The following is a 25,272-nucleotide window of genomic DNA, read 5'->3' as shown; positions in this document are numbered from 1 at the left end:
GGCCTTTGGAGAGGTGATAGATTATGAGGGTAGGGCCCCCGTGTGGAATTAGTGTCCTCATAAGAACAGGAAGAGACCAGACCTCTCTTTCTTTCTCTCCACCACATGAGGACACATTGAGAAGGCAGCCATCTGTAAGCCAGGAGGGTGCCCTCATCATAACCCAATCATGCTGGCACCCTGATCTGGGACTTCTAGTCTCCAGGACTGTGAGAAACACACTTCTGTTGTTGAGATCACCGGTATTTTGTTATGGCAGCCCAAGCTGGAGGACCAAAAAACTGTGAAACGATCTTCAGTTCTCTGAAACTTGCTTTCTGTATACCTTTTAATCCCTTGGCCAGTAAGTCCAAATGTGCTGTATTTGAAAGTGTGGGTTCACTCAGAGAGGCTGAGAACCTTCTGGAGGAAGGGTCTGTGGGCTGGAAATGGGGGTTGACCATGGGGACAGGACTGTTAAGTGCTTGGAGCCTGTGACAAGTTGAGGAACATGGGACCACATGGGTGATATCGTTTAATTGCTCAGTGCAAACTCCGCTCACACTCCAGCAATGGCTAAACTCTCATCTAGGAGCACTTTAAGGGGAGAATGAATGTACGTGAAAGGGTTTGCAAACTTTAAAGGGTGGTGTTAAGTTCTAGACGTGGGCTGCCGAACCCAATTTACAGTTGCCCTTCTATAGGGTAGAGGAACTTTCACGTGGGTTACTTCCTTGTGCTCCTCCAGTTATTCGGTTTGATTTGAAGATAATGCTGCCCTCTCCTGGACTGGTCTTGCAACTCCAGGCCCTGGCCTCCAAGAGTAGATTCTGCACCTGCCCCCGCCTCCCCCCACAAAGCAACCTTGCTTGATCTCAGGGGTTATCAGAACAGTCAGTGGTCTCCTGCAATCTTGCTTGATCTCAGGTGTTATCAGAACAGTTAGTGGTCTCCTGCTTTGCTAAGTCATTTCTTACAGCCATGGTGGGCTTAACTTTCCCTCCAGTGTTATTTCCCAGAGACTGGAGGCAAGAGAAACACAGGGCAAGTCACTGGTGGGTCCTCAGTTTCTAGAAATAGAATCCTTCTTTTCTTCTTTTGCATTGCTTTCAACAACTGTTTATTGCACCCTCTACTTGCCAAGGAGATGTGTAATGTCTCCTAGGCATATGGGATACAGTGGTCAAAATAGATACGGATCCCTGCCCTCGTGAAGTTTATATGCACCAGAGGAGACAGACAATAAGCAATAGCCTCTATAATAAACAAGCAAATGGTATAGGATGTTAGGAAGGGATGACTGCAGCAAGAAAAGAAGCATGTGTTAAATTGATGAGGGCAAGGGATATCAGGAAGGCTGGGGGAGGTGCAGCTGCAGATAGGGGGACAGCGTGGGCCTCAGCAAGAATGTGGGTTGGAGAAAACACTTAGAAGAGGTGAGGGAGTTACCTGCAGGAGCAGCTAAGGAAGAGCTTTCTGAGGGGGTGAACGGCCAGAGTCAATGCCCTAAGGCAAGAGCGGTACAAGGCCAGTATGTCTGGAGCTGAGCCACAAGGGATGAAGTGGAAGTGATTAGACGGTGTTATGGGTTGAATAGTGTCCTCTCCCTGCAAATTCGTATTTTGAAGTTCTAACTTCCAGTACATCAGAAGGTGGCCTTATCTGGAATTGGGGTCATTGCAGATGTTATTAGTTAAGATAATGTCATTAGAGGGGAGACACTAATCCAATATGACTGCTGTCTGTATAAAAAGGGACACAGAGAAATGCACAGAGGAAGAATGCACTGTGAAGTGGAAGGCAGAGATTGGGGTGATGCCTCTACTGGTCAAGGAACACCAAAGATTGCCAGCAACCACCGAAGCTGGGAAGAGGCACAGAACAGATTAGATTCTCCCTTATAGCCTTTGGAAGGAACTAACCCTGCTACATTTTGGTCTCGAACTTCTGGTCTCCAAAACTATAAGATAAGAAATTTCTGTTTGTTCAAGCTGCATAGTTTGTGGTACCGTGTTATGGCAGCCCTAGCAAACAAATCCAGAGGGGTAATGAGGTGGGATGGGGGGAGAGGGTGAGGGCAGGGAGATAGAGTAAAGCCTTGAAGGCCATTTAAGGACTTTAGCTTTTATCAGATTCACTTTTTCTCATGATAAAGTGGGATTTATTCCAAAAATTCAAGCATTATTCAACACTGGAAAACCATCAATATCATTCCCATACTAGATACTTTTGTAGCTCATAAACATGATGATTCAGTGTCCAAGTGCATGCATGAGATGTGCCTCCCTCAAACCTTGTCACATCAGCACGTTGCCCATCTGACATGAACAAAATGTATATAATTCACATATGAATGTACCTCAGAATAAAATAGTCATATAACTATCTTCATAAGCCTTTGACAAAATTCAAAGCCATTTTTTTTAATAGATGAGGGGCTCACCATGTTGTCTGGACTGGTGTTGAACTCCTGGGCTCAAGGGATCCTCCCACCTCGGCCTCCCAAAGCACTAGGATTACAGGCATGAACCACCAAGCCTGGCTCAAAACCTATTCTTGATTTAAAGAATAAACTCAATAAAATAAAAGACAGACGGTTTCCAACTTATGATGATTTGACTTAAAAATTTCCACTCTATGTTGGATTTATCAGGACATAACACCATGGCAAGTCAAGGAGCGTTTGTAGGTGCTTTAAAAGCAAGTATTAACTAAACTCCAGATTTTATTTGGATTTGGCCTGTTTTTCCATTATCCCCTCTTTCTATTCCAGGATCCAATCCAAGACACTACATTTCATTTAGTTGTTAGCTCTCCCCAATCTCCTGTGGTCTGTGACAGTTTTGCTCAGTTTTTTTCTTGTTTTTTATGACTTTGACAGTCTTCAGAAATACTGGCCGGGTGTCCTGTAGAATGTCCCTCAATCTGCCTGATGTTTTTCTCATGATGACTCTGAGGTTATGGGTTTTGGAGAGCATACCCCAGAGATGAGGTGCCTTCTCATCACATTGTATCGGGTGTACCTGAGGTCTATATATCCTCCCTGGTGATGTGAGCCTTCTTCACTTGGGTAAGGTAGTGTTTGCCAGGTATTTCTGCCATAAACTTAATTAAAATGCACTTAAAATGTTTAAAGCAATAGAATTTGTACTTTGGAGACATTGTGATAGGGACAGGAGGCAGGGAAATTCTGGGCAGAAGAGGGTGGGTCCTTGGCAAGGGCCCCACCCTCAAGCCGAAAAGCCTGGTACCGTGGCCTAAAGTGAGAACATACATCCCTGTTTTCCTGCACGAATGTTGCCTTTTCCAAAATCACCCATGGCCTGCCCTGCCCCCCATCCTGTGCCCATGGAAACTCCAGGCTCAGCTGGCAGAGAGAGGAGAAGCAGCTGGATGTCAGAGACTATGGCTGGACGTCAGAGAGAAGTGTTTTGACTTCAGAGGGACAGTTTGATGGTATAGCTTTGGGGGAGGATTGCCTTCCCACCCAGTCCCCTTTTCAACTCCCCATCCCGCTGAGAGCCACCTTCATTTACAGTAAAATCTCCCTCATTTACCATCTTTCAAATTGGTTTGTGTGACTTCTTTTCTCTTGGACACCAGACAAGAACTGGGGTGCCACAAGTGTGGGTGCCGAAGTCTGTCACACTAACCCTCCACTAAGCTGTTAACACTTAAGCCATCCATGGACAGCAGAGCTAAAAGAGTACTGTAACACTTCCTCTGGGGCTTCAGGGGTTGTGGGCGCCCCCGCCAGATGCTGCTGTGGGGCCAGTATAGAATTTGTTTCTGCTGGTGCCCGAAAAGTACTCACCCCGGCTCCTGTGCCTGCTCACCTGCATGCTCCGCCTCCCATGAGTGAGGAGTGCAGTGAGTCCTAGTGAGTAGAGTTTGCCCCTGTCCATCGAACTAACGCCAAAGCAGCCGGCTAATTCCAGCACCTACACTCCAGTTCCCGCCTTCAAAGGGGTCAGGGAAATATCCTGCTTCAGTTGCAGGATACTAAGAAGGAGTGACAATGATCTGACATGCATTGTAAAAGGATTGCTCCCGCTGGTGTGATGAGAATATACCATAGAACACAATGGGTGGGAGCAGGGATGAGCAGGGTTGTTTCAGTGATATAGGTGAGAAGGGACACTGGGTGGCAGAAGACAGGGCAATAGCAGTGGAGTTGGTGAGAAAACAGGAGCTGAAATTTACTTTGGCAGAGCCAGCAGCAGTTTCTGGTGGATTGACTGTTGAGTGTAAGAGATAAAGACGCATCAGTGATGACTCCATGGGTTTTGGCAATTAGAAGAATAATTGCCATCCACTGAGCTAAGGTGAGAATGCTGTTCTGCTGTTTCTCCTATCCACTCCTTCAGTATTTCATCTATCTAATGCATATTTAACTGGCATCAAGACTGGCTACATAATTTGCAGTACCCATTACAAAATGAAATTGTAAGCCTCTTTTTATTTTTTAAAATTTTTATTTATTTATTATTATTTTTTTGAGACAGAGTCTCACTCTGTCAACCAGGCTAGAGTGCAGTGGCATAGTCTTGGCTCACTGCAACTTCCACCTCCCGGGTTCAAGCGATTCTCTTGCCTCAACCTCCTGAGTAGCTGGGACTGCAGATGCATGCCACCACGCCTGGTTAATTTTTGTATTTTTAGTAGAGATGGGGTTTCACCATATTGGCCAGGCTGGTCTTGAACTCCTGACCTTGTGATCTGCCTGCCTTGGCCTCCCAAAGTGCTGAGATTACAGGTGTGAGTCACTGTGCCTGTCTTAATTTTTTAAAATTAAAATTAAAAATTTTTTTTTTTTTTTTGAGACAGGGTCTTGCTCTGTTACCCAGGCTGCAGTGCAATGGCATGATCATGGCTCACTACAGCCTCAACTCCCTGGGCTCAAGTAATCACCATGCCTCAGCCCTGCAAGTAGCTGGGACTACAGGCACACACCACCATGCCTAGATAAATTTGTATTAATTGTAGAGACAGGGTCTGGCCATGTTGCCTAGGCTGGTCTCAAACTTCTGGACTCAAGTGATCCACCTGCTTCAGCCTCCCAAAGCATTGGGATTACAGGCATGAGCCATTGTGCCTGGCCAGGCCCCTTGTTTAAATGCTGGAGAAAGCTTTTTCCTTTCTTTCTTTGTCTTTCCCTTGACTGGAAAAAGGTGTGGGTGTGTGTGTCTGTGTGTCTCTGTGTGTAAATGAGTTTATTGATAAAGACACAAAGTCAAACTTCCCCCAATTCCCACCCTCCCCAAGAACACATCCCAACAAGAACAGAGGAATGAGACTCATTCTTGGGGCAACATTTACCTATCCCCATTTCCCCATTTCCTACCAGAGTCCCAAGCTTTATGACACAGACACACGGAGCAGACTGGGGTAAGGACAGACACTCGGGGAATCTCTGACCAGCAAAAGAGCTCTGGGTGTTGGCTTCCCTTGCCCTTTGTATGACAAAGGCATTCAGAAGCAGAGGAGAGGGGAATGTGGGGCAACTCCCACCCCACATCCCCAGTTTGGCCAAAAGAGCTGTGGCAGGGGCAACAGTTCTGTTTGTTAGGAGAGAGGTCCTTTGATGGGAAGTAGGATCCTTCCTCCGCTCAGGGGTTTGATGTGAGGCAGCCTCCTCAGGGAGGTAAGCATTCACAGATTAGCTCAGCCAGGGCAGCTGAGAACAGGAGCTATTACCTGTCACTGGTGGGGAAGCTAAGAAAAGCCTCGCTTCAGGGCATGAGGGACACATCCTGATACAAAATGGTATTGTCTGCTTGCCCTGACATACATGGTTTCCTTGGGAAGTATAGCTTGCTTTGAGATGAGAACACTGCATTTGCATTGTGAACCTTCTTCACCATTTACAGCCATGGATTCCACAAATGAGTCCCAACAAGGGAACTTTATCACTTGCTTTTTCACCCCACACATCGCTGAAACTGCCTTTAGAAAATTATGACTGAGACAGTGAAACAGATCTAACTTAATCAACTCCATCTTGCCGCTAACCTCCAAGCTGTCCTTGTTTATTTCTGGGCGTAGGCTGAACTAACTTTGGGAGAGACTCAGTTTGTAGTTTATAGTTTAAAAAAAAGACGATAACAGCCCTTTCCCAAAGCAGACCTCCTTCTTGCCTGGGGACTAGATAGCCTTTATAGGGCTAACATTAGCCACAAGATTAGAAATTATATTTAGGAGTCATGCAGCTGGAGGCTACAAGATTCTGACCCTCCCTAAACTGCTCCTAAGATCAGTGCTTGAGATATTTTGCAGAGTCTGAGCTTGATGGATCAGCTGGCACCACCCAGATCATAAAGTGGCTCATCTGATCTTATGGCCCCCACCTAGGAACTGACTCAGCACAAGATGACAGCTTCGACTCCCTATGATTTCATCCCTGACCAGTCAGCACTCCTCGCTCCTGGCTTTCTCCACCCACCAAGTTGTCCTTAAAAACTCTGCTCCCTGCTTGCTCCAGGAGACTGATTGGAGTAATAATAAAACTCCAGTCTCCCACACAGCTAGCTCTGTGTGAATTACTCTTTCTCCATTACAATTCCCCTGTCTTGAGGAATTGGCTCTGTCTAGGTAGTGAGCAAGGTGAACCCCTTGGGTAGTTACATTACTGACTGTCTACCTCCCATACACAATCCTGTGCTATCTCCTGTTGCCCACGTGCCTAAGGGGTGGTGAATGAGGGACATATTTCACTTCCCCAACCCCAGGCATTCTTCTCTTGGAGAGTCTCAGGGCTTAGGAAATGGTGTTGGGGGACCTATTCTCCCAAGCTTTGTGACTGGTATGAAGCGGGGTCATTTGAGACACGATGAGGCTGGAGGGTAGTTTTTGCTCTCGTTTTCCTTGAGTCCTCCTCTGAGGCCAGCACATTAGGTCTGAGTCCAATATGAGGCCTCCGGATGCCGGCATGACTCTGATTTGAGCATGGGCATCTGGGAAGAGCATTCTCAGTCATGGACCCTGAAGACTGAGTGCCAGGCAATGCCACAAGTGCCCAAGATCAAACAGTGCCACACTGCTAACAAGTTGGTGTTTGGGGCACAAAACATTCTTTGACAAATCATATCCACTGTGTTAAGGTGGGGATATTTCACATCCCCCTGTCTTTTCAGAGATGACTAGAACTGCTTGAACTTCTGGGGTAATCTTCATATGCCCTGCAGCCCAAGTAACAAGAAGAAAGAGCAGATCGAGAGTTGAAGGGATAAAGAGAATTTGTGGCATCTCTAAGCTCATTTCATCACTGTATTCGCTGGACAGAGTGTTTCTTATTTGCTTTTAATGTTGCAACCCCTGGGGCACAGGGATACTTGTGGGGCAAGTTCAGACCATCATGGGAACCTGGGTCCTTATGTTGACCTTCCTTATGGCTGCACCAAAGCTACCTCCAAGGGGTGAGTGTCAGGCCTCTGAGCCCAAGCCAAGCCATCGCATCCCCTGTGACTTGCACATATATATCCAGATGGCCTGAAGTAACTGAAGATCCACAAAAGAAGTAAAAATAGCCTTAACTGATGATGTTCCACCATTGTGATTTGTTTCTGCCTCACCCTGACTGATCAATGTACTTTGTAATCTCCTCCACCCTTAAGAAGGTTCTTTGTAATTCTCCCCACCCTTGAGAATGTACTTTGTGAGATCCACCCCCGCCCACAAAACATTGCACTTAACTTCACCACCTATCCCAAAACCTATAAGAACTAATGATAATCCACCATCCTTTGTTGACTCTCTTTTCGGAGTCAGCCCACCTGCACCCAGGTGAAATGAACAGCTTTATTGCTCACACAAAGCCTGTTTGGTGGTCTCTTCACATGGGCGCACATGAAATTTGGTGCCGTGACTCGGATCGGGGGACCTCCCTTGGGAGATCAATCCCCCGTCCTCCTGCTCTTTGTTCCATGAGAAAGATCCAACTATGACCTCAGGTCCTCAGACTGACCAGCCCAAGAAACATCTCACCAATTTCAAATCCGGTACGCGGCCTCTTTTTACTCTCTTCTCCAACTTTCTTCACTATCCCTCAACCTCTTTCTCCTTTCAGTCTTGGTGCCACACTTCAATCTCTCCCTTCTCTTAATTTCAATTCCTTTCATTTTCTGGTAGAGACAAAGGAGACATGTTTTATCTGTGGACCCAAAACTCCGGCACCGTCACAGACTGGGAAGGCAGCCTTCCTTTGGTGTTTAATCATTGCAAGGATGCCTCTCTGATTATTCACCCACGTTCCAAAGGTGTCAGACCACGCAAGGATGCCTGCCTTGGTCCTTCACCCTTAGCAGAAAGTCCCACTTTTCTGGGGGAGGGGCAAGTACCCCAACCCCTTCTCTCCATGTCTCTACCCCTTCTCTGATTTTCTGGGTCAGGGGCAAGTACCCCTCAACTCCTTCTCCTTCACCCTTAGCGGCAAGTCCCGCTTTTCTGGGGGAGGGGCAAGTACCTCAACCCCTTCTCTCCATGTCTCTACCCCTTCTCTGATTTTCTGGGGCAGGGGCAAGTACCCCTCAACCCCTTCTCCTTCACCCTTAGCGGCAAGTCCCGCTTTTCTGGGGGAGGGGCAAATACCCCAACCCCTTCTCTCTGTGTCTCTACCCCTTCTCTGCTCTTCTGGGGCAGGGGCAAGAACCCCTCAACCCCTTCTCCTTCACCGTTGGCGGCAAGTCCCGCTTTTCTAGGGGGCAAGAACCCCCAATCCCTTATTTCCATGCCCCAACCCTTTCTCTGCTTTTCTGGAGGGCAAGAAACCCCCACCCCTTCTCCATGTCTCTACTCTTTTTTCTGGACTTGCCTCCTTCACTATGGGCAACGTTCCATTCCTCCTTCTTTTCCCTTAGCCTGTATTCTTAAGAACTTAAAACCTCTTCAACTCTCACCTGACCTAAAATCTAAGCATCTTATTTTCTTTTGCAATGCCACTTGACCCCAATACAAACTCGACAGTAGTTCCAAATAGCTGGAAAATGGCACTTTCAATTTTTCCATCCTACAAGATCTAAATAATTCTTGTTGTAAAATAGGCAAATGGTCTGAGGTGCCTGACGTCCAGGCATTCTTTTACACGTCAGTCCCTTCCTAGTCTCTGTGCCCAGTGCAACTCATCCCAAATCTTCCTTCTTTCCCTCCTGCCTGTCCCCTCAGTCCCAACCCCAAGCGTCGCTGAGTCTTTCTAATCTTCCTTTTCTACAGACCCATCTGACCTCTCCCCTCCTTGCCAGGCCAAGCTAGGTCCCAATTCTTCCTCAGCCTCCGCTCCTCTACCCTATAATCTTTTTATCGCCTCCCCTCCTCACACCTGGTCTGGCTTACAGTTTCATTCCGTGACTAGCCCTCCCCCACCGGCCCAGCAATTTACTCTTAAAAAGGTGGCTGGAGCGAAAGGCATAGTCAAGGTTAATGCTCCTTTTTCTTTGTCTCAAATCAGAAGCATTTAGGCTCTTTTTCATCAAATATAAAAACCCAGCCCAGTTCATGGCTCGCTCAGCAGCAACCCTGAGACGCTTTACAGCCCTAGACCCTAAAAGGTCAAAAGGCCATCTTATTCTCAATATACATTTTATTACCCAATCTGCTCCCGACATTAAATAAAACTCCAAAAATTGGAATCTGGCCCTCAAACCTCACAACAGGACTTAATTAACCTCACCTTCAAGGTGTACAATAATAAAAAAGTTGCAATTCCTTGCCTGCACTGTGAGACAAACTCCAGCTACATCTCCAGCACACAAGAACTTCCAAACGCCTGAACCGCAGCGGCCAGGCATTCCTCCAGAACCTCCTCCCCCAGGAGCTTGCTACAAGTGCCAGAAATCTGACCACCAGGGCAAGGAATGCCTGCAGCCCAGGATTCCTCCTAAGCCATGTCTCATCTGTGCAGGACGCCATGGAAATCGGACTGTTCAACTCACCTGGCAGCCACTCCCAGAGCCCCTGGAACTCTGGCCCAAGGCTCTCTGACTGACTCCTTCTTGGCTTAGCTGCTGAAGACTGACGCTGCCTGATTGCCTCGGAAGCCCCGTAGACCATCACGGATGCCGAGCTTTAGGTAACTCTCACAGTGGAGGGTAAGTCCGTCCCCTTCTTAATCAATACGGAGGCTACCCACTCCACATTACCTTCTTTTCAAAGGCCTGTTTCCCTTGCCTCCATAACTGTTGTAGGTATTGACAGCCAGGCTTCTAAACCTCTTAAAACTCCCCAGCTCTGGTGCCAACTTAGACAATACTCTTTTATGCACTCTTTTTCAGTTATCCCCACCTGCCCAGTTCCCTTGTTAGGCCAAGATATTTTAACCAAATTATCTGCTTCCCTGACTATTCCTGGACTACAGCTGCATCTCATTGCCACCCTTCTTGCCAATCCAAAGCCTCCTTTACGTCCTCCTCTTGTATCCCCCCACCTTAACCCACAAGTATAAGATACCTCTACTCCCTCCTCAGTGACTGATCATGCACCCCTTACCATCTCATTAAAACCTAATCACCCTTACCCCGCTCAATGCCAAGATCCCATCCCACTGCACACTTTAAAAGGATTAAAGCCTGTATCACTTGCTTGCTACAGCATGGCCTTTTAAAGCCTATGAACTCTCCTTACCATTCCCCCATTTTACCTGTCCTAAAACCAGACAAGGCTTACAAGTTAGTTCAGAATCTGCACCTTATCAACCAAATTGTTTTGCCTATCCACCCCATGGTGCCAAACCCATATACTCTCCTATCCTCAATACCTCCCTCTACTACCCGTTATTCTGTTCTGGATCTCAAACATGCTTTCTTTACTATTCCTTTGCACCCTTCATCCCAGCCTCTCTTTGCTTTCACTTAGACTGACCCTGACACCCATTAGGCTCAGCAAATTACCTGGGCTGTACTGCCGCAGGGCTTCACAGACAGCCCCCATTACTTCAGTCAAGCCCAAATTTCATCCTCATCTGTTACGTATCTCGGCATAATTCTCATAAAAACACACGTGCTCTCCCTGCTGATCGTGTGCAATTAATCTTCCAAACCTCAATCCCTTACAAAACAACAACTCCTTTCCTTCCTAGGCATGGTTAGTGCAGTCAGAATTCTTACACAAGAGCCAGGACCGCACCCTGTAGCCTTTCTGTCCAAACAACTTGACCTTACTGTTTTAGTCTAGCCCTCATGTCTGCCTGCAGCGGCTGCCACTGCTTTAATACTTTTAGAGGCCCTAAAAATCACAAACTATGCTCAACTCACTCTCTACATTTCTCATAACTTCCAAAATCTATTTTCTTCCTCATACCTGACGCATATACTTTCTCCTCCCTGGCTCCTTCAGCTGTACTCACTCTTTGTTAAGTCCCACAATTACCGTTGTTCCTGGCCCGGACTTCAATCTGGCCTCCCACATTATTCCTGATACCACACCTGACCCCCATGACTGTATCTCTCTGAGCCACCTGACATTCACCCCATTTCCCCATATTTCCTTCTTTCCTGTTCCTCACCCTGATCACGCTTGATTTATTGATGGCAGTTCCACCAGGCCTAATCGCCACACACCAGCAAAGGCAGGCTATGCCATAGCACAAGCCACTAGCCTGCCTCTTAGAACCTCTCATTTCCTTTCCATCGTGGAAATCTATCCTCAAGGAAATAAATTCTCAGTGTTCCATCTGCTATTCTACTACTCCTCAGGGATTATTCAGGCCCCCTCCCTTCCCTACACATCAAGCTTGAGGATTTGCCCCCACCCAGGACTGGCAAATTAGCTTTACTCAACATGCCCCGAGTCAGATAACTAAAATACCTCTTAGTCTAAGTAGACACTTTCACTATAAGTAGAGGCCTTTCCTACATAGTCTGAGAAGGCCACACAGTCATTTCTTCCCTTCTGTCAGACATAATTCCTCAGTTTAGCCTTCCTACCTCTATACAGTCTGATAACAGACCAGCCTTTATGAGTCAAATCAGCCAAGCAGTTTTTCAGGCTCTTAGTATTCAGTGAAACCTTTATATCCCTTATGGTCCTCTGTCTTCAAGAAAAGTAGAACAGACTAAAGGTCTTTTAAAAACACACCTCGCCAAGCTCAGCCCAACTTAAAAAGGACTGGACAATACTTTTACCACTTTCCCTTCTCAGAAGTCAGACCTGTCCTCAGAATGCTACAAGGTACAGCCCATGTAAGCTCCTGTATAGACGCTCCTTTTTATTAGGCCCCAGTCTCATTCCAGACACCAGACCAACTTAGACTGTGCCCCCAAAAAACTTGTCATCCCTACTATCTTCTGTCTAGTCATACTCCTATTCATCGTTCTCAACTACTCATACATGCCCTGCTCTTGTTTACACTGCCAGTTTACACTGTTGCGCCAAGCCATCACAGCTGATATCTCCTCGTGCTATCCCAAAACTGCCACTCTTAACTCTTGAAGTAAATAAATAATCTTTGCTGGCAGGACTATGCTGAATCTCCTTAGGCACTCTCTAATCAGATGTCCTAGGTCCTCCCAATTCTTCGACCTTTTATACCTGTTTTTCTCCTTCTCTTATTCCATCTAGTTTTTCAATTCATACAAAACTGTATCCAGGCCACCACCAATAATTCTAAATGACAAATGTTTCTTCTAACAACCCCACAATATCAACCCTTACCACAAAATCTTCCTTCAGCTTAATCTCTCCCACTCTAGGTTCCCACGCTGCCCCTAATCCCGCTTGAAGCAGCCCTGAGAAACATCGCCCATTCTCTCTCCATACAACCCCCCAAAAATTTTCGCCACCCCAAGACTTCAACACTATTCTGTTTTATTTTTCTTATTAATATAAGAAGGCAGGAATGTCAGGCCTCTGAGCCCAAGCCAAGCCATCGCATCCCCTGTGACTTGCACGTGTACATCCAAATGGCCTGAAGTAACTGAAGATCCACAAAAGAAGTAAAAATAGCCTTAACTGATGACGTTCCACCATTGTGATTTGTTTCTGCCTCACCCTAACTGATCAATGTACTTTGTAATCTCCCCCACCCTTAAGAAGTTTCTTTGTAATTCTCCCCACCCTTGAGAATGTACTTTGTGAGATCCACCCCTGCCCGCAAAACATTGCTCTTAACTTCACCGCCTATCCCAAAACCTATAAGAACTAATGATAATCCACCATCCTTTGTTGACTCTCTTTTCGGAGTCAGCCCACCTGCACCCAGGTGAAATGAACAGCTTTATTGCTCACACAAAGCCTGTTTGGTGGTCTCTTCACACGGACGCGCATGAAAGTGAGGACTGCGGTGGTCTTGGGGCTGGGGAGCGGGTAGCTGAGACCTCATCCCTCAAGGCAACAGAGGTGGGACAGCATGCGAGCTGAGGCTCCCAGTATCTGTGCATGACCCAGTGGACCTCACATGTTTTTTTCCTTATAATTAAAAAAAAAACCTTTTTTTTTTTTTGAGACGAAGTCTTGCTCTGTCACCCAAGCTGGAGTGCAGTGGCACGATCTCGGCTCCCTGCAACCTCTACCTCCCAGGTTCAAGCAATTCTCCTGCCTCAGCCTCCCGCATAGCTGGGATTACAGGCACGTGCTACCATGCCCAGCTAGTTTTTGTATTTTTAGTAGAGACAGGGTTTCACTATGTTGGCCAGGCTGGTCTTGAACTTCTGACCTCGTGATCCGCCTGCCTCTGCCTCCCAAAGTGCTGGGATTACAGGCGTGAGCCATCGTGCTCGGCCTAAAAAAAAAATTTTTTTTTTGTCAAGATGGGGATCTCGCTATGTTGCCCAGGCTGATTTCAAACTCCTGGGCTCAAGCGATCCTCTAGTCTTGACCTCCCAAAGTGCTGGGATTACAGCCATGAGTCACTGTGCCTGGCTGACTTCACTTATAAAACACACATTCCAAGATAAAATTATTAAGAATTATAAGACAGCAACTGTAGAATATCGGACGCTAAGGTGGGGCTTTTCTGAGCCCAGGCCCCAGGCACCTGCAGAGGTCACACACCCCTCCTTGTGTCACACACTTTGCTGGGCACCAGGGATGCAAACTAGAATCCTTTACAGTTCCGGCCTTCAGGAGGGGCCAGGAGAGAAGGCAGGGGATCTTTATGAATCATGACCAGGTGCCAGGCTTTGTGCCTGAGTCCTGCCTACTCATAGTCCAGTGTGAGACAAAGACTCCTAGAAATAAGCATGAAACAGTCTGAGAAAACAGCAGCAGTGGAGAACTAAGTGGTGTGGGAGCCCAGAGGCAAAAAAGCCTGCAGGTTTCAGGGCTGAGGAGGGAGGAGCCCAGTGGAGCGGAAGCTCAGAGTCCTGGGCGTCTGCTCACAAACAGAGCTGTGCAGGCAAATTGGAGTGAGGGGACGGGAGTGACTGCTGCAGTGGTATTTATTTACTGATTTTTTTATGAAAATGGCTAAATATGTATTCTTTTTCTTTTATCTTTTGAGACTGAGTCTCGTTCTTCTGCCCAGGCTGGAGTGCAATGGTGCAATCTCAGCTCACCTCTGCCTCCCAGGCTCAAGCGATTCTCCTGCCTCAGCCTCCCAAGTAGCTGGGAGTACAGGCACACGCCACCATGCCCAGCTAATTTTTGTATTTTTAGTGGAGACAGGGTTTCACCATGTTGGCCAAGCTGGTTTCGAACTCCCGATCTCAAGCAGTCCACCCACCTCAGCCTCCTGAAGTGTTGGGATTACAGGCGTGAACCACTGTGCCTTGTGTGTATTTTTTTTTTTTTCTGATTGCAAAAGTAATGCTTATTTTAAAGATTGAGCAACATCAAAAGACATAAGCAAGGAAGCAAATATCTACAATCCCAAATATCTACAATCCCCAAAGATAACCCCTGCTGACATTTGACTACGTTTCTCATGTTTTCCCTGTGCATATACATATATGTATTTGATACAAAATGTTATACTGTACATTCTGCTTGTTAATCTTTATTGCCACTTAGTATCCTATTACAAACACTTTTCCATAGCATTAATTATAGTGTACATTATTTTAAATAGAAGCATGGTGTTCCATTTTATAAATCCAGTATAATTTGTATAAACATTTTTTGAAGAACATTGAAATTATTGCTGTTTTATTATTATAAACAACCCTGTGATAAACTTACTTTCCTTCCTTCCTTCCTTCCTTCTTTCCTTCCTTCCTTCCCTCCCTCCCTCCTTCCTTCTTCCTTCCTCCCTCCCTCTCTCCTCTTCCTCCCTTCCTCTCTTCCCTCTTTTAGTGGAATTTCAGCGTCAAAGGTTCTGCATTTTTTGGTGTGTTTGATACACAGCTCCCCAACGGGACCATGGGGGTTGTGTACAAAATAAATAAATAAATAAATAATAAATAAATAAATAAATAAAGTGATCATAAGAGCCTGGGCAACATAGCAAGACCCTCATCTCTACAAAAGTGTCTTAATTATCTGGATGTGGTGGCACACACCTATAGTCCCAGCTACATGGGAGGCTGAGGCAAGAGGATCGCTTGAACCCAGGAGTTCAAGGCTGCAGTGAGCTATGATCACTCCACTGCACTCCAGCCTGGGAGACAGAGGGATGTCCTGTCCCGAAAGAAAGAAAAATAAAGGAAAGTGGGCATCTGAGCACTCATTTGAAGGAAACCCTCCAGAATGGATTCAAAAAATCCTCATGAAGGACCCAGAATTCCCTGCTTTGGAGCCAGCCAGACCAGGATGAACTAAAAGTGACTGAACACTTACTATCTGCCAACAACTTTACATATATTAACTAATTGATCCTGATGCCAATCCTATAAACTAGGTCCTACTTTTATTATCCTTTTACAGGTGAGAAAACTGAGGCACACAGTGAGCATCTAAGTTGCCCAAGGGCACACATCTAGCCAGGGACAGAGTTGGTATTTGTACCAGCTTGTTTGGTGCTCAAGCCTTCCATCATCACAACAGCTTGGACAGGTAAGTATTATTATCCCCATTTTTATAGATAAGGATATTTTGATAAATGTTAAGAGATGCCACATTTCACCAGTTGACTGGCATTCAGGCTGCACCTGTCACAGCTTTCTTCATGGCACTGGGTGTTCTGCATAGAATAGAAAAATGCTTTCCTATCACCATCCCAAGATCATGAACTAGTAAAGAAGAGCCAGTATTTCCATCCTGGTCTGGCTGGCTTCAAAGCAGGGAATTCTGGGTTCTTCATGCGGATTTTCTGAATCCATTCCAGAGGGTTTCCTTCAGATGAGTGCTCAGAAGCTCACTTTCCTTTTTTAATTTTTCTTTCTTTCAGGACAGTATATCACTCTGTCTTCCAGGCTGGAGTGCAGTGGAGTGATCATAGCTCACTGCAGCCTTGAACTCCTGGGCTCAAGCGACCCTCTTGCCTCAGCTTTCCATGTAGCTGGGACTACAGGTGTGTGCCACTACATCCAGATAATTAAAACATTTTTGTAGAAATGGGTGTCACTGTGTTTCCCAGGCTCACTTTGTTTATTTATTTAGAGACAGGATCTCACTTCATCATCCAGGCTGGAGTGCAGTGGTGTGATCATAGCTCATTGTAGCCTTGATCTTTCTGGCTCAAGTGATCCTCCTGCCTCACCCTCCCTAATAGCTGGGACTACAGGCACGCACCACCATGCCCAGCTAATTTTGACTTTGACTTTGACTTTTTATTTTTAGAGAGATAGGTCTTGCTATGTTGCCCAGGCTTGTCCTGAACTCCTGAACTCAAGCAATCCTCCCATGTTGGCCTCTCAAAGGTTGGGATTACAGGCAAGAGCCACCATGCCTGGCCTATTTATTTATTTGTTAATTTTTTTTTTTTTAAATTGAGATTGCAGGAAATAATTTTTTAATTTAATTTTAGTTTTAAAATGGAGATTGCAGGAAACAAATATGCTCACTTTTCAAGGTCCTTCTCTGGCTTCCTCTGGAGACTGGAGATCAGGGCTGGGAGGTCTGCACCTGGCTAGGTCACGTGTCTGTCAATGCCCCTGTATCTTTACCACTGCAGCCTGGACCCAGTGTCTCAATGACACTACTCCCTGCTCCTCTCATCCTAGACCACGTTTGGTTTCCAGAACTCCCACAGTTGGTCATGTTTTGGTTGCTGGTAACAGAAAAGTCAACTTAAACTGGTCTTAACAATAAAGACAATTTATTGGCTCATGGAACCGAAGAAAGTACAGAGAGAAGATGGCCTCTGGGCATGGTTTGTTCAGGACTCTTGGTCTGTTTCTCTGATTCTCTCAACTCTGCCTTCTTCTGTGTGTTGCTTTTTCCTTGGACTGTTTTTGCCATTTATGGTAGCAAAAAGGCTGCTGACTGCAATAAGACTATATACTTGCTTTTCCACATTCATTGAGCAAACATCTGACATTTGCTCTGACTGGATAATCTTAGGTCACAGACTCACTCCCTGAGCCTGTTGCTGTGGTTACGAGGACGTCACTGGGGAGAGAGGAGAAACCTCCCTCTACCACTTTCCTCTACTTTGATCCCAGATCCAAGTGGATTCTTCTGGAGGAATGAGAAGAGATGCTTAAGCTGGCATAAGGCTGATGCAGGGACAAAATAGATGTTCTTACAGCCACATTGCGCTGTTCACATAGTCTGCGTAGAAGTCATCATGTTTGAAACAGAGTGGTAAGGAGATGTCACCCAAAGAGATGCTACATTTTGCCAGTTGACTGGCATTCGGGCTGCACCTGTCACAGCTTTCTTTGTGGCATTGGGAGCTCTACATGGAATGGAAAAATGCTTTCTCAGCAGGAGCATTCTAGGCCATTTTAAGAGGGCGCAGTTATAAGTGGGAAGTGAGGTATAGAAGATAGGTTGGGTGGGCTGAGCTGGAACATTTTGAAGTGGGTAAAATTTTATTCTAAACTCATCTATATGTGCTTTCTCCCTCCTTCAGTGAAATGCTCGTCCTACTGCAAAGTGAAAGGTTCTTTCCACCCTTGTCCTCCAGATGAAACTTCTCCTGGAGACCCCAGCATCGCTGTTGCCTCCACCATGCTCATGCAGCAGGGCTGCTCCCCTTCACTCTTTGGGCTCCAGGAGACCAGACCCTTCCCTAACCCCTCAGTGATTCCTTGAAATAGACTGGCATGGTGAACCGACTTACTGAGGGTTTAGGAAAAGCAGAAAGGAATTATATACCAAGAAGAACTTAACACCCGGTATTAAATATACCTGCTCTTGGCCCTGGTCTTTCTCAAGGGGGGTGTCTTGCAGGGGATTCCCTGTCCTGTGACTGCTGCCCCCTTGTGGCAAAAACTATCCTTCTCCCGGCCTCAGGGTGGTTCTTGAGTATAGGCAGGTGTTTTGCAGTCTAGGCCCCCGTCTTTTTTCTCCTGTGTACCCAGTGACTATTTTCTGCCCTCGGGGCTGCTTTTTCCCTAGATGATTAATAGAGGGAGTCTCCCACCTCCTAGGACTACTCCATCTTTGACTCCTTTCTAGTCTAGGCATCAGAGCACAATAGTCCAACATCAGTAAAAGCAAAGCATGAGTGGCTATTGTCTCCTTACACTTCCTGTTACCATTTATGAATGATAAAAGAGCCCAGGAGGAGAGCGCAACTTAGCTTAAAAAATAGGCTTGCTGGCTGGGCATGGTGGCTTATGCCTGTAATCCCAGTGCTTTGGGAGGCAAAGGCAGGAGGATCACTAGAGGTTAGGAGTTCAAGATAAGCCTGGGCAGTATATCAGGACCCTTTCTCTACAAATAAATAAATAAATAAAAAATAAAAATAAAAATAAAATATAAAAAAAGAAAGCCAGATGTAGTGGGTCTTGCCTGTAGTCCCAGCTACTCTGGATGTTGAGGTGGGAGGATTGCTTGAGCCCAGGCATTTGGGGTTACACTGAGCTATGATCACACCACTGCATTCTAGCCTTGGCAACACAGTGAGAGCCTGTCTCTTAAAAAAAGAAGAAAATTCTTTCCAGTGCAGAACTGTAGGAATCTATGGCATGGTAAATTTGGCATTTGTGGTAGGGCAGGATTTATACTTGCACAGACTGGCACTAGCTCCAAACATTGGAGGAAGGTTGGGAAGAAGCAATGCCAGGCAGACCAGCTGGGCTGTGTGGAAGTGAAGCTATCAGGCATACCAATGACTTTAGTGTGTAGCCAAAAGCAATAGACATTGAATCGTGGTGGTGACTTAGGGTCCATGAATCACAGGAGAAATGTCTCCCTTCATTTATTCCACAACTGTTGATTGAGCACCTACTATATTCCCTGAAAGAGAACATAAAAATGAATTGAAGAAGGCTCTTGCTGTCTCATGGCTCCCAAGCTAGAAGAGGGCTGACTTGTAAATGCCTCACAGTAGGGTTCATATTATATGGAGAAGTGACAAAGGTGCCAGAAGACTCAAGCTAGGGGACAGCCATTAGCTGCTGGAGGCAGCTAAGGTGGGTTCCCAGAGAAGCCGTTCTCCATTACTGAGACGGAGGCTGTAGTGACCTTGACCCCAGCTCTTCCATTCGTGGACTGCCCCAGCTCTGTGGTCTCTCTGCCAACCAGCCAGACTCTGGGAGTGGCCTATGCCGTCAGCCTCAGAGCCATTTAAACCAACTGGTCATTGGCAGTGATTGTGCAAAAGAGTGGCTGGCGGCAAAGGAGGGTTTGTGTTCCATTCAAATACCCTCAAAAAGCCTGAAAAATAAGTAGAGATTGAGGCCAGGTCTTGGAGTTGTGGAAGGTGGAGAACACTGGGAAGCCAACCTCCAAAGAAGACCAGGTTGGAGGCAAAGGAGGAAGGGGAGCTCTCATTGCCAAACCAACAGGGAAGCCAAAGATATCCCAGTAACTGCTCTCACATCTTTGATGAGAATGCCTTGAATCCGAGCTAGGCCACCTCAAAGAAGCCTGCAAAATAAGTAGAGATTGAGTACCTGCTGTTCAAACACAACTCAAGTGCAGTCCTCCTCCTCTTTCCCACTAGATTGCCCCAAAGTCCCTCCTACGGGGGACTCCTTCTGAAGTCTCTGCTGTAAGTCAAATCCTTTGCTCTTTATACTTGTCAGGCAAGTTGCAAGCTTCCACAGGTGATATACTAGGGAATTTAGGAATAAACAAATGGAAATAAATTCAAGAAAAGGAAAATAATAAAAATGATCATCCATAGAGTGGAGAATTCAGATAATGGACCCTCAACCCCAGCTTCACACCTGGGACCCCCACTTGGTCATATGGACCCTGGCAGTCTCTAATCACAAGTCTGTGATCCCTTGACTTAAACTGTTCTTCCCCAAATGTAGACAAGGGTGGGGCTCAGAAGGGAGGTGTCGTCTGACGTGGTTTCCTTATTTCCCTTTATTCATCAAGTGCCCTGTAGCTGTTAAGTCACCCTGATCTCTGACTGCAGCTCCTACCATTGGACACACCTGGCTGGTGCCTCAGGTAGGAAGCCACTTCTGCTTGCTAGGACTTTCTGTGGGGTAGGGCTGCTTGGCTTGACTTTATTTTGGAAAATGTGTTCATTTCTGTGGGAGCTGAGGATTTCTGCTGCCTGCTTCCTCTCTTGTGATCACCACTCATACATGGAGGTAGCAGGTGAAGAGGACAGCCTCCTCGTTCCCTCTTTTTATGCCTTACCCTTTTGTGGGAAGAGGCTGACAATTCCCCAATTTGATGTTTATTGCTTCACCTTAAGACTTTGTCTTCAGTGAAAATGCAAATACTAGTAGGGAGGGAACATACTAAAATGTGTGGATCTGAGTGGACTCATCATACATCCTCAGGCCTGGCAACAAATGAGAGGTGGATGATTCTGTCTTCCTCAATTTGCAGATGAGAAGACTGAAATCTCTAGGGGTATGAGACCCCACTCAAGGTCATGAGACTTATTTATTTATTTATTTATTTTGAGATGGAGTCTTGCTCTGTCGCCTAGGCTGTAGTGCAATGGCAAGATCTCGGCTCACTGCAACCTCCATCTCCCGGGTTCAAGCGATTCTCCTGCCTCAGCCTCCTGAGTAGTTGGGATTACAGGTGCACGCCACCACACCCAGATAATTTTTTTGTATTTTTAGAAGAGACGGGGTTTCATCATGTTGGTCAGGCTGGTCTCGAACTCCTGACTTCATGATCTGCCTGCCTTGGCCTCCCAAAGTGCTGGGATTACACACAAAACTTATTAATGGTAGAATCAGGATAGAATGAAGACTGGATGCTAGGTGTCTTTACAACCAACCTGGGTGACTTTCCAAAGGTTTTCAGACTATTCTCTGGAGAGTCCTGGAGCTTTGAGGGGCCCTTTATGGGCCATCTGGGTTGGGAGATTAGCACACTCTGCCCTACAGTGGCTCAGCTTTTGTCTGTTTCACATACTGGGCTTCTGGGGAGATCTTATTTCAGCAAAATATTTCACAATAGGAAATATATTTGAAAACTCTTGAACCATTCTGTGGATTTTGTCGGGGGTGGAGGGTTTCACGGACAAAGATGGAGACTTTATCTTCTCAAATACTTAAAACTCCTTTAGACAGAGGAACAAAATGTGTGCTCCTTATTTAAAGACAAGGCTTAAAATATACAGTTTAATGCAATGTGTTGTTATCACTTCCTTCCCCCAGTAGATTTTAAGGAGGGTAAACAAGAATCAGGGAGAACATAGGAAAGGAAATAGTAGAAGGGGCCACCTGGGAACAGGTTTGCCTTCTTGCATTTTGCTTAATGCTGGCCCTTCCCTGAATGTCTAAGACCAACCTGGTCCCCACATCCAAATGCACAGACACAGCTGAGGATGGAGAAGGCTAAAGAGGGACAGAGGTAGAGACATAGGCTGAGAGGAGGCAGTTGTAGGTTGAGCAAGGGTTAAGGTGTTTTCCCCATATTCCATCTTACCCCACACTCAGGTCAGGCCTTAGAGTTGTGGAAGGTGGAGAACACTGGGAAGCCAACCTCCAAAGAAGACCAGGTTGGAGGCAAAGGAGGAAGGGGAGCTCTCATTGCCAAACCAACAGGGAAGCCAAGGGTATCCCAGTAACTGCTCTCACATCCTTGATGAGAATGCCTTGAATCCGAGCTACTAAATCACATTTCCTTCCTTCTAACCTTCCAGCTAGATCAAACCATTGCTGAAACTGAAGAGGGCATGTCGAATATTACAGATCCACAGATGTGGGATTATGACGGTGATCCAAATTTCACTGGCATGCCACCTATAGATGAAGATTACAGACCCTGTAGGCTAGAGACTGAGACACTCAACAAGTATGTTGTGATTGTCACCTATGCCCTAGTGTTCCTGCTGAGCCTGCTGGGAAACTCCCTCGTGATGCTGGTCATCTTATACAGCAGGGTCGGCCGCTCCGTCACTGATGTCTACCTGCTGAACCTAGCCTTGGCCGACCTACTCTTTGCCCTGACCTTGCCCATCTGGGCCGTCTCCAAGGTGAATGGCTGGATTTTTGGCACACTCCTGTGCAAAGTGGTCTCACTACTGAAGGAAGTCAACTTCTACAGTGGCATCCTGCTATTGGCCTGCATCAGTGTGGACCGTTACCTGGCCATTGTCCATGCCACACGCACACTGACCCAGAAGCGTCACTTGGTCAAGTTTGTTTGTCTCAGCTGCTGGGGACTGTCTATGATTCTGTCCCTGCCCTTCTTCCTTTTCCGCCAGGCTTATCATCCAAAAAATTCCAGTCCAGTTTGCTATGAGGTCCTGGGAAATGACACAGCAAAATGGCGGATGGTGTTGCGGATCCTGCCTCACACCTTTGGCTTCATCGTGCCGCTGTTTGTCATGCTGTTCTGCTATGGATTCGCCCTGTGTACGCTGTTTAAGGCCCACATGGGGCAGAAGCACCGGGCCATGCGGGTCATCTTCGCTGTCGTCCTCATCTTCCTTCTCTGCTGGCTGCCCTACAACCTGGTCCTGCTCGCAGACACCCTCATGAGGACCCAGTTGATTAAGGAGAGCTGTGAGCGCCGCAATGACATCGGCTGGGCCCTGGATGCCACCGAGATTCTGGGATTTCTCCATAGCTGCCTCAACCCCATCATCTACGCCTTCATCGGCCAAAATTTTCGCCATGGATTCCTCAAGATCCTAGCCATGCATGGCCTGGTCAGCAAGGAGTTCTTGGCACGTCATCATGTTACCTCCTACACTTCTTCATCTGTCAATGTCTCTTCCAACCTCTGAAAACCATCGATGAAGGAATATCTCTTCTCAGAAGGAAAGAATAACCAACACCCTGAGGTTGTGTGTGGAAGGTGATCTGGCTCTGGACAGGCACTATCTGGGTTTTGGGGGGACGCTATAGGATGTGGGAAAGTTAGGAACTGGTGTCTTCAGGGGCCATACCAACCTTCTGAGGAGCTGTTAAGGTACCTCCAAGGACCGGCCTTTGCACCTCCGTGGAAAGGAAGCACCATTGTTCCTGTTGAACGTCACATCTTTAACCCACTAACTGGCTAATTAGCATGGTCACATCCAAGCCCCCAATCTGACATTAGATGAGAGAACAGGGCTGAAGCTATGTCCTCATAAGTGCTGGACGCTCTCGTTGACCCTCACAGGAGCATCTCCTCAACTCTGAGTGTTAAGTGTTGAGCCACCAGGCTGGTGGCTCTGTGTGCTCTGATCTGAGCTCAGGGGATGGTTTTCCCATCTCAGGTGTGTTGCAGTGTCTGCTGGAGACATTGAGGCAGGCACTGCCAAAACATCAACCTGCCAGGTGGCCTTGTGAGGAGCTGGAAACACATGTTCCCCTTGGGGGTGGTGGATGAACAAAGAGGAAGAGGGTTCGGAAGCCAGACCTATGCCACAAGAACCCCCTTTACCCCCATGACCAATATCGCAGACACATGTGCTGGCCACCTGCTGAGCCCCAGGTGGAACGAAATGAGCAGCCCTTAGCCCTTCCCTCCTGCAGCTTCCAGGCTGGCGTGGAGCATCAGCATCCCCAGAAAGCCATGTGCAGCCACCAGTCCACTGGGCAGGCAGATGTTCCTAATAAAGTTTCTGTTCCGTGCTTGTCCCTGTGGAAGTATCTTGGGTGTAACAGAGTCAAGGGTGTGTGCAGCATTGTTGGCTGTTCCTGCAGTAGAATGGGGGCAGCACCTCCTAAAAAGATGCCTCTCTGGGTTGAAGGGCAGCATTCCCCGGGGCTTTAACTCCTGCTAGAATAGTCTCTTGAGGCACAGAAACTCCTGTTCATGCCCATACCCCAGGTGGAGGAGGATCCCTTTGTCCACAAGTAAAAGGAAATGCTCCTCCAGGGAGTCTCGGCTTCACCCTGAGGTGAGCATCATCTTCTGGGTTAAGCCTTGTGTGGCTTCCTCAAACTATGTGAGCTCACCACTCCCTCCCCAAATGCTTTCCATGAATTGCAGTTTTTTCTTAGTCTGTTTTTCCTCCTTGGAGACAGGGCCCTGTCGGTTTATTCACTCTATGTCCTTGGTGCCTGGAGCCTATTAAATGCTCAATAAATAATGATCACAGGAATGAACGCATGCGGAAAAGACCACAGCTCATTTGCACACCATCTGCTTAAAGCTCCTCTTGTCTGTCCTCTCCCTGTTCAGCCTCCGTCTGTCCACTTATTAAATTTGCCTTTGTGGTTTAGCTTCACTAGATGTTTATCTGTGTAAAAATGTCCCAAGTGAGGACTGATGATGTCAGGCTCTTCTGATGGCAAATGATAGAAACAGAAGTCAAACTAGCTTAAGCAAAACTGAGAGTGTGTGGGTTTAGCATGTGTGGGGAAGGATCAAGGAAGGCTTGAGGTTGGGAATAGGGTGAGGCTCAGAGACAGGACCTAGATCAAGCTTGAGATGGGGATCAGTGATTGATGTTGAAATCAAAGATGGGGTGGGGGCAGGGATGGGGTGGCAGCTTGGCATGATATCAGAAAAGGATGAATGCCAGGAATCAGGAGAGATCTACAAGGAGGGAGAGTGAGAGTCAAGGTCGCAATGAAGTGTTGGGAACAGGGAGATTCAACATGGAGCTGGGACCAGATATGGAGAGTGAGGCTTTGGAATGGGATAAGTGTGGGGGAGTGGTGAGGCTCAGGGAGGGGGTGTCAGGCCTGGAATGAATGTGAGGGAAGGCTTAGTAGCTATAAGGCTGGAGCAGAAGACGTGCCTGGTAGGGTCACCATCCTATCTGGAGCATCATCTAAGATGCTCTTCCGGGGCCAAGACAGAGGCTCCTCAGTCTGTCTTGCTTAAGGCTCTCCAGGTAGGTGAGTGAGGAGGGAGTTAGGCACTCGAGCCCTAAGAGATAGACCTGATTCAGCAGAGAAGACAAGAAGGATGCAAAGGATGCACAGAGAATCTAGGGCAGGAGGCTGAGAACTG

General features: G+C 46.9%; 1 protein-coding gene and 1 non-coding gene across 3 annotated transcripts; both read left to right on the top strand.

The window, feature by feature from the left end:
• The first annotated feature begins 2,202 nt into the window (after positions 1-2,202).
• On the top strand, positions 2,203-2,303 carry LOC112132510 (small nucleolar RNA U13). Its single transcript, XR_002914274.1, has one exon. It is a non-coding gene; the product is annotated as a small nucleolar RNA U13 (small nucleolar RNA).
• A 17,931-nt stretch (positions 2,304-20,234) lies between these two features.
• On the top strand, positions 20,235-24,432 carry LOC100461947 (C-X-C chemokine receptor type 1). Of its 2 annotated transcripts, none has more exons than XM_002812841.2 (2): positions 20,235-20,358; positions 22,022-24,432. In XM_002812841.2, the coding sequence occupies exon 2, from the start codon at positions 22,055-22,057 to the stop codon at positions 23,108-23,110; it is 1,056 nt and encodes a 351-aa protein (XP_002812887.2). In that variant the 5' UTR covers positions 20,235-20,358; positions 22,022-22,054; the 3' UTR covers positions 23,111-24,432. The 2 variants fall into 2 exon arrangements, with proteins under 2 accessions (XP_002812887.2, XP_054405800.1); XM_054549825.1 differs by having other exon boundaries at positions 20,272-20,358; positions 22,203-24,432.
• The last annotated feature ends 840 nt before the right edge of the window (positions 24,433-25,272 follow it).

Source organism: Pongo abelii, chromosome 11 (assembly GCF_028885655.2).
Source record: "Pongo abelii isolate AG06213 chromosome 11, NHGRI_mPonAbe1-v2.0_pri, whole genome shotgun sequence".
Lineage (NCBI taxonomy): Eukaryota > Metazoa > Chordata > Mammalia > Primates > Hominidae > Pongo > Pongo abelii.
Note: the sequence above shows the minus strand (reverse complement) of the source record. Positions and strands in the feature narration are given on the sequence as shown.